Raw genomic sequence first — 10,800 nt, forward strand, 5'->3', positions numbered from 1 at the left:
TACTTTTTTTTAAGCTTTTTTCTATAAATATTGATAAAAATATATTCGCTCGGTCAAAAAGTTGAATATTTAAAACAAAAATATTCATAAGTAAAGTTGTTATTTATGTTTTTTGCAAAACGTGAAAGGTACATATACTGGACCTCACCGTGTTATTACTAATAATAAAATAAATTACTATAGGTAATAACAATATAAATATATCATAAAATATACTTAAAGTAATATATAGGCTGACAGACCGTTTTAGCTTAGGTAAAATTGTTTTTCGTAAGCAATGAATTCAAATTTAAAATTTATATTACGGAGATTTTCTCAATGAAGAGGTATAGATACTGCATAAAGCGATTACCGTATTTCCCCTTTTTACATAATATGAATATATGGTTATCAAATATTTAAGTGATATTAAATAATAATAATAATTTCAATCAGCCAACCAATATTTTTCTCATTTACAAGCACTTGTAGTTGCGTGACAATGAAAGAATTCAATATTATGGATGATGGTGCACAATTAATTTGCTAAAACTTTAAACGTTTATTAATAAAACTATTTATTCAATAATATTTAATATCTGTATGGCTTAAAACACATTTTAAAGACTAAATTCGTTAGATAAAAATTATTTCGATAAACATCATAAAGGGCATAAATCAAAAATAAAGGCAATACCTATAAATAATACCCTAAGAATTGCAAATAGTTATTCTATTTAAATTTTCCATTTATTTTCAGAAATAATTTATTAGTATTTACTTTTAAAATAATCATCTTGAGTCGAATACGGAGGACTACGGCAGTTTTAATCTTAATATATTTTTTTTATCACAGAGGTATACCAATGGACAAAATCGACCGAAGAGGAGTCAGTCCAGAAGACGACGGTGATTATGCGAAGCTCCGTGAATTACCGATGGTCGCTAGAGCCGCAAACGATCATAGTGACGACAATACGTCTGAGGACACGAAGGTAAGATCGATCATAATGGTTAGTAATCGAAATATGAAACCGCCACGTGTATCGTTCGCGTGTACGAAAATACTATTTATAGGGTGTCTGACACCATCCGTTCACCTTTAATGTACATAGAATTATACTGTTTGTTTTTAAAAAATTATAACTTCACTAGTTAGTCCTGTGAATACTTGCAACGAATTCTTAAAAAAATATACATTAATAAATATGTTGGTATTCTGATTTTGAAATTTATGATTTTACCGACACTAAAACCCGAAAAATATTACAAGAAGTTAAGTGTACTAAAATCTAAAAGTATAACAAACATATTAATTAAAAGAAAAAGTTATTGACGTGGTCGAGCATGTGAAAAACACCTAGTGTAGTAATAATATTGTTGGGTTCTGAAGTTTTTTCTTAGGTCACCGGTCAATTAATATATATTTTGAATTCCATTTATGCAGATGGAGTTCCAAATTTACTTCGTGTATAAACGACTACTTAAAAAATGATTAAACTCACGGTCTTTCACAAATTTCGTGATAAAAAAAAAAAAAAAATCAATAACTTGCATTGTTTTCAGCGATTCTGTCTGTACTAAATTATTTATTCTTCATTCATAGAAATGTTTTTAATGGTCTGTAGAATAACGGCATTTTATTTCTATTCAATCCAATATAAAATCCTAACTGTTTGGTTTCTAAAGAACAATAAACTATTATTATATCATTAGTGATAAATAATACTTTTTATAATGATATAAAATCTATTTTAAATATTAGTATATTAAAATAGTATATTTTTTACAATAAAATCCTACGTGAGCTACAATTTTTGAGACAATTCGAATTTTTTACTTTGGTTAAGGTTCAAATACAAAACTTTAAGTTAGGTTTGGTTTAGGTTTGTTATAGCATTAAAAAGTTCGGCTGTAAATCTAGATTTGTAGTTGTACTGCTATAATCTTATACAACTTCTGGTCAAAATTACGATTGTATAATATACGGGATTTTCTCATACCTACAGCTTTTGGACACAGTCCGGGAAGGTGTAATTACATACGCGAGCGCCAACACAAGAGAGTTGTTCTACTCGCCGGCCACACCACCACCACCTCCACCGCCCTTGCAAGAAGACATAAGTTCAGCGGCGGAATTCCACGCCAGCAAAACCCAAGTGAGTACTTAGTAATACAGTAAAGGTATACATACACCTTTTTCGACGATACAATAGAAACAAACAGTCGAATGCGTTGTCAGGCAGAAAAATTAATTATCTTTGTATCTGATATACAATCAACTGAAATGTAATGCTAGCCGAGTTAATGAATAATTTAAAGTTTTGTTGAGTAGAAAAAATAACTAAAACAAAAATTAAACAAATTAAAAGTTGACAGTTATAATTACATTTTAAAATAACTTTACTAAATAAAAATAAAAGTATCTTAATAACTTAATTTAAGCGTTTTTTTTCAAATGATTTTGTATATTAGACTTCTGTCAGGAATGAGAGGAGCGTCAACATAAATTAGTAGTAATAAAATATACCTGCGACATTCATAAGACTTAATGTCTGTTTTAAATTAACTCGCCATTATACTTATCAAACAACTAATGTGTTAAAAATTAATTAAAAATAATAATAAAAAAAAAATGTAAAGAAAAAAATAGTTATAAGATCTGTATCTTAGAGTATAATAACTAATGAGTAATTATATTATTAAAATATAGTAAGTTAAATTATTATTAATACATTTAACTTATCAAGTTGTCAATAATATGACCAGCCCCAGTGAAACGATAAATGTCGTCCTACTAGCTTTCAATAATATGTGTTGATTTCGTTTATTTTTCGTCCGTTTTATTTATTTCGGTTTTTATTATTATAAACCACAATCGGCAACAAATGTTTGTAAAAGCTTAATGGCCACTTTCATCACATTTTATCACTTTGGTAGATTTTATCAAAGCCGATGGTTTATTTGCCTATGCAAATATTTGTAATTTAAAATTTGAACTATGCGCGGTATAATATTATTCGCATTACGACAGGCGTGACGAAACCGATATACATCTGCCTTTATTGTTGTGTCCAATGTGTCCTATAACAATAATACCATTATACAGTTTATATAGTTATACATTTTATGGTTAAAATGAATCGATTCAGTATGTAACTATATATACTATATGAAATTAATTGTGTATTGATTTTTGAACACCCCGTAATATTTCGGATATATCTATATTCTATACTTGTTCGACCATTTTAGGCTGAAATTCGATTAGCACATCAACGCTTAATCGAATGAAAGGTGGTGATACAACTACACGTTGTATATACCTACACTTAAAATAATACATTTATTTCTATACGCATTTTCACACTGGAATTAACTGATTAAAAATGTAAACAATTCCAAATTTTTTTTATAAAATGCAAATAATTATACAGTATAATATGAATACATAATATCACGTATTTTTTTTTTTGTAAAAAGTGTATTTTATTGTAATAATTAATCCTTATTCCTTTTTATTCATGATGGAAACCCGATTTTAGCTATAACAATATTAATTAGCAACAGCTTAGTTTCGTGATCAGAGGAAATATTAAAAATGCTGAATCTTGCAGAGCTTGATTTTGGGAGGGGCTCGATTCGTAATTATACATCATACAATATACATAATGCATATTATATACTGCAATCTATATAGCACTCCTACACCGGTATCCGTATACGATCTCGTAGCACTCGTCTATATTTAGTCTGTCGCTGTAGACTTTTAGTAAGTGCATTTTAACATTTATTACACCGAGTAGCGAGATTTATTATAATATTATATGTACCTCGTATTACATTATATTATATCAGTCGCTCAGCTTTAAATGGGTTGAGTGTAAACTTATCATTTTATTTCGTCAACACGGTAACGCACGCGCGCACACGCACAATAAATATAAATATATAAATGTATACGATAAATATACGCAACACGCATATACCCTCGTGCATATAATCCTCTTAAAAGTTTCAGAAACTCGTCTCGAAAGTTTTGTGTTAATGCTATATATATATATATTTCAGCGTTTGATATCATATATACGTTGCGGTGTATAGCGGTTTGACTGTTGCACTAGCGCTACACTGCAGCAATCTGATAAATAAATTCTTCACAGGCATTTGGGCTCAGTATAAGAGGGAAAGAGATTTTAAAATGATTTTAATATTATTTTTGGTAAAAGGGTTCCCATTCCAATAACCGGTTAGGTTAGGTAAAGAGGAGTTCAATTATTTTTATTCGTTATTCATATTATTTAATACTAATTTTACAACTATTGTATTATTACATAAATATATCTAATTACAAATAGATAAATACATGTAAGGAAAAAATCAAGGTTCGTAATTCTGCGAGGAGAGGGAGTTGTACACTCATCGAATCACTCTTCACCTATACAACTATACATATAACCTCGCTAATACACCACCTGTTACAAATAATTACATTTTGTATAAGAAAATAGCAATTAAACAAACAATACTATAAACATTACTAAGGTGTCCTTATACATTCATTAAATACCAAGATAATAGAATAGACGTATACGTTCGGAAATGATTGAGGTTAATTATATTACATAATATACAACGATATTATAATATTTCAATATTTGAATGTGTGTGCGGACGTCGATTGGAACTCTGAAAGTGACCCGAGTATAGTAGGGACCGTAAGGATATATATTTTGGAAACGAATCAACAGCTGTACGCCGAAAAAAATTAATTTGAGATATTAAAATATTTATTTTTATGCTCTAGATTGCAACTGTTGACGGTCTGACGAGGAGTGTCACTGCACATAGCAGGATCATCTTCCCTCGGTCGAATAATATTATACTATCACGATATCCGCGTGTACGTATAGTTTGGTGACAGGGCGAGCTCAATTTTTATCGTTTCGAAAGTTGCCGTCGTTGCCGCGTGCGTACACCGCTGCTGTTGTCGAGCGCGCAAAAAGTTTGCCCGTTTAATTGAACGCCCACGTCCTTCCGCATTTACTTCGCGGCAAAGCCTTCGCATTATGGTGGTGTATACACGGCAAACGGCTATTAAATAGTTTCTGTGATGTCATCCGAAATAAGCAGACGACTTATTCGTACCGTAATTAAATAACAGCGTATTCGACGACCTATAACACGCGCGCGGTCTCGAAGTAGAGCAATAAACATTCAAACCTAACCATTCTTCGTCTGGTCGAATACCGCCAGCACGCACACATATATAATATACGGCAATCTAACATATAATATGATAATATATAATATAACGATCAAAATTATAGAACAATATAGCTGAGTGTTTTGATTAAAAAAAAAAATTAGTATTTTTTCTGCTGTCCAGATGTTCCTTGTGTCCTGCTTATATATTTGGTGGGTGGGTCGCGGCGCGTCAAGTCTTGATATATTTTATGTAATTTTTATTATATTAACTTCCTATAATATACGTAAAATAAAAGATACGTTTTATGTAAATCAGTAGCAGGCATACGTATACAACTTTATCCTCGCAGCTATATATTATTATAAACCGATTTTCGAATTTAGTTTTATCATTGATAATAAATTATCCACAACGATTAAAAGTTTACCAGTGACTTTTCACTACGGCACTGCCAGACAAAAAATTATCGCGGAGATAGCCGATCGGCAAAGTAACAAAAAAAAATGATGATGATAATAATAATAATAAAGTCATTAGTACGTTGTGAATCATTGAAATGTAGACATTTTTTAAAATAAGACCGTGAAAAGTTTGGGTATCTTTGACTCGAACGACGTTAAAAATAAAATAAAAATAAAAACGTATAAATAACGTAATGTGCACGGCTGCCGTCGCGTCAACCGCGTAGTTTAACAATATATCACAGTCGTGCGTATTCGATATCAGCCGGATTAACGCATTAAGCTGTCGTATATCGTTATAAATCGGCCCGTCGTACAATGACGTATAGTGTATCTATACTCTGGACAGCCGACTGTTATAATCGTATTAATTTACCGTTTTCATTGCAGGTGTCCAAGCAACACCAACAGTTGCGCGACCACGGGTACCGCGGCGGCGTGTACAGCAAAACGACGGCGGCGGCGGGCCATCAGGGGCCACAGCGCGGGACGGGTCCGGCGTCGGTGACGGCCGCCGACGATTTCGAGGAGGAGGACACCGTCAAGTCGGAGTCAGAGGCGTCCGCGGCCGGCCACTCGCCGCAGGCCGCGTGCAGCGGCCACAGCGAATCGTCGAGCGGCGTGCACTCCAACAGCAGTCACGACACGGCGGCCACGATGCCACTGCCGCCTCCGCCGCCGCCGCTTCAGCTGTCGCCGGCCGCGTCCACGGCCACGCTGTCGCCGACGGACGACGAACAGCGGCGCCGGGCCAGTTACGCGGACCTGCAAACCGTGGACACGGTGGTGATCCGGCACAAGGGCGGCCCCGGGGTCAAGGCCCGGATGCCGCCGGACCCGTGCACCAGGCCCACGAACGTGTCGCTCAGCTCGTTCACGGAACCGCGGGGCGCCCGGAACCGGCCCGGGTCGGTGCCCGGCTGGAGGACGATGCCGCACAACGTGGCGCCGCCGCCCCCGCCCCAGACGACGGCCGGTCACCACGTCAAGGCGCCGTCGCACTATCACCAGTACCAGCCGCAGAAGAACCAACAGCAGCAGAACCAGATCAACTACCAGCAGCATCAACGGCAGTGGTCGTCGTCGTACAACGGTGCCGTCGGCGGCGGTGTCGGCGTCGGCGGCGCCAAAGCGTCTGCCGTCCGGTCGCGGAACCACTCGACCATACCCACGCACCACAACGGCGTCAGGCTGTTCCAGCAGCACCAGCAGCAGTCGTACGGCCAGTAGTGTTGGGCCGATCGTTCCTATTTCGTATAGTTCGCTATATGAGGACATTACGATCGCAGTAGACGGGAATAACATAGTACACGAGCATGTCCTGTAGGCACTGAGAAGACGTCCCGAGGGAATTAGGAGAGCCCTCTCGGGCGGCGTACGGCTGGAGATGTTTCGAAACAAAAAAAATTCAACAGATGAATTTCGAATTATACCAACCGTAGACCGCCGCGGTACGTTTACGCCACTACTATGACAACCACTTATGTTCTACCTCCGTGCGGAATAGTCAGCCGACGACACATCCTCCGCCTACCATTCCTGAAAATAATTATAACGATCTAGTCCCCTTGTCTGTCCCGTAATACGCGTATAATCATATCGTCTATCTCGTAGATATTGTGTTTAACGGCTCTAGTTTCGGAATTATTACTATTATATATAATATTTATCTAAATATATAAATTACGTATCATTATTATTATTATTATTATCATTATAATATTACTATTCAATGTCACTTATCGTACCGACAATTATTATATTATAATATATATATTACACAATGACAAACGACACAATATAAGACGTATGTAATAATACGTACTATGTATATATATAAGTATAGTATTATATTCAAATATGTTTACCTCCAAACGACCCAAACGAATTTGTCGTGTTGAGCTTACCAAATATTATATTGTTTTTTTTTTTTTTTATCACCCGATAGACTGAACGACTAACTAATACGTAGATGTAGAGTAGATTGAAAATAAGACTCCGTCCTTGCCACCAAAGGGATTTTCAAGCGAGCGCAGGGAAACAATTATTTATTTACAATCTAGTTCATGTAAATTTACTTTGTAATAATATAATGGTATCATATATTATATTGCTGTTGATCATACATTATTACGTTATTTCATACTCGACTTTATAATTTAAAAATCAGATTATTATAACCGTTCACGCTCCGACTGCGGAATGTCCGTTTACGATTCGAGTGACAATAATATTATGGTAATATAATATTGCGAGTTGATATAATGAGATGTAAACAAAAAATACACTTTCCGGGCACCGACTCTATATAATCTCTTAAGGTCTGTGGTACTTACCGCAATCCAAGGATTCGCCCGACGATAAACGATTTCAGCCCAGACTCGAATTTTTTCAGGATTTGTCACAGGTATTATTCGAGCTTGGAAAGAGTCTCGCCCGTAATATGATTAATATCTATATTTGTATATCGTTTTTTTTTTATCTTACAAATATAACCCAGCCGACTCCGATTATGACTCGTTATTTCTATCGATCCATTTTGTTTTCACGGTTCCCTTCGACAGACTGTTGTTATCCTTGGTGCTATATGATACGTTTATAATTTTTTTTTTAAATTTGAGCATTTCTCCATTATTTTCATACAACCTTTTGTACTATAATTTCTGTTTGTTCTATTTTTATTATTATTATTATTATTATTTTTTTTTTATAATTGTCAAATAACATTTTATATACTGTATATTATAATATAAGATATTTACATACCTTCATGTTCTTTTTATATACCTACATATTATTAAAATTACGTGTGCGCATATTTATAATTATTTTTAGAGATATAATATTATTAAACAACAAAATGTTTAGTCATATAAATTATAATATTATATTTAGTGATTATTATAGTATGATGTGTATTTTGTGTACGCGATCGGTATACTGCCCGAAATAAAACTGACGATAAAACGTCGTTGTTTTCCCGTAGCACCCCAATATAATTATATAGATAGCATTTATGACAGATTATATAATCAATATGAACAAAACATAATAATTAATTAGTGTCCGTTGTATTTACAATATTATTATTGATACTTAGATATTATGTTGTGTTTTATAATTTTAAATAAAGATCTCATTTGTACTTTGAACCAAATCACCGAACTTCTATTATATAGTCTATACACTTACATGTGCATTGATATTATTTTTATTATTATACTGATACAAACCGATGCAAATGATTAGTAAATGCTCGTATTTGTTAAAAGCTATTAAATGCGTATTCATGTTTCGCTGACAACATAATAATATTAATACAGACGTATAGAATATTGTCAAATCCGTGTTGAGCTGTACAGTAATCCCACAGTGTATAATATGATTCAGACCAGGGGCACCATTTGATGTATTGAAGGGTAAGCATTGGTGGCCCTATTCTTTTCCGTACCATATACTTATCCCTACCTCAATTTTATACTGCACCGGTACAGCTAAAAAATGACAAATAATAATATAATAATAATGATTAGAAAATAATTTATTATTTTAATTTAATTATTGTAGTTGACATAACTTGTCAGTAAAGTTGTAAGATTATAATCAAGGTTTAAAATTTAAAAATATATTTATCACAGTCTTATTAACTTCTTAAGACTGTGATATAAATATAAATGATTGAAAATTAGAAAAATCAATCTCACGTTAATTAATATGTTAATTGCATAAAAACTTATAATTTCAAACTAAAAATAAGTTATTGATTATAAAACGACTGACTACATTCATTTATTCTTATAATTTATTGCTAACTGCTTTACTTGTATAATTAAAAATTTGATTTTAATTTATGGTATAAGTCATTTGAACTTGAGTTGATAATATTAAATGTTTAAATTGTATTTATAGATAAAGATAGTATAATCAAGATTCAAAGTAATATAAAGAAAATCTATTATAATAAATATATTTTGAAAAATATATTATTCATTAAAAGTAAAAGTCTGAAATGAATTCTACATTTCACTGTTACTACAATGGTCTAGTGAATGAATAATTTTTGAATTACAAAACTTCGCATATATGATAAAATGTGTTGCCAAAACTATATACCATATACGCATATAAAAACTTTACCATAACCTAAAAATTAACAACTAAAGTGAAAAAACTACACTATATTTGCATTATCTGAATGAAGGAATAAGTTTTGAATTTCAAAACTTCACGTACACAATCAGGTGTGTTTTCGAAACAATATATACGCATACAAAAAAGGAAAAAAGTCAATTTTTTCTCATGTAGCCCACGATTTTTTTTTAATAATCAGTCAACAGGTGTTGAATGAAAAAAAAACTAGTTTTACGTATATTTAAGAGTGTAGGAGGTTTATGAGACTTCTACAAGTAGACTAGAATGTATAAAGAACTGTTGTTCTATTTTTTGGAATAGAAATAATTTTTATAATCAAAAATTTACAACGGAAGGCCACGAAAACCCGTTTTTTGAACAAAACTACATTATTTGTATTTTCTGGGTGAAGGAGTAAGTTTTGAATTTCGAAACTGCACGTACACAATCAGGTGTATTGTTGAAACTTTATACGTAAAAAATGTAAAGAAAGTATTTTTTTTCTTTTATAACCCACGATCACCAGATGATAGTTTTTTGAAAAATAAACTAGTTTTGGTATGCAAGGAAATAAACAAATTACATTGATTTTTTAATGAAATTAAACGCTCTTTTTGTAATAAATGAAAGATTTTAATTGTTCAAATAAACTAAATAAATAATAGTATTGTATTTGAAAAGGAAATCAAATAACTAACCTAGTGTGTGCAACTATATTATACAATAGAAGTCCGAAATAAATTATTTACCCTAAACGGCCTGAACTATAATATAATATATATGTAATATATACATACCGAAAATATGTCAAGCAATTATAAAGATAAACAACATAGTTCTGATTGAAATTTTCCTCAATTTGTATTTACTTCCATATGAATAATATTATTATCAATCCCTAACTAAAAATGATATATTTTTAATATTCATACGGTATATTTAATTACAACATTTTTAGACGAAGAACGATATAATATTATCATCTTGTATATTTAAATCAGTGCAGCTATAGATAGCACT

General features: G+C 32.7%; 1 protein-coding gene across 1 annotated transcript in view; it reads left to right on the forward strand.

The window, feature by feature from the left end:
- Positions 1–8,806, forward strand: part of LOC132929140 (protein tincar) — a 67,961-nt gene extending 59,155 nt beyond the window's left edge. The window contains exons 8-10 of the mRNA XM_060994260.1: positions 836–974; positions 1,989–2,138; positions 6,040–8,806. Of these exons, the coding sequence (XP_060850243.1) occupies positions 836–974; positions 1,989–2,138; positions 6,040–6,879 (1,129 nt within the window). The 3' untranslated portion in view covers positions 6,880–8,806. The remainder of the gene's footprint in view (positions 1–835; positions 975–1,988; positions 2,139–6,039) is intronic.
- The last annotated feature ends 1,994 nt before the right edge of the window (positions 8,807–10,800 follow it).

This window comes from Rhopalosiphum padi, chromosome 4 (genome assembly GCF_020882245.1).
Source record: "Rhopalosiphum padi isolate XX-2018 chromosome 4, ASM2088224v1, whole genome shotgun sequence".
NCBI lineage: Eukaryota > Metazoa > Arthropoda > Insecta > Hemiptera > Aphididae > Rhopalosiphum > Rhopalosiphum padi.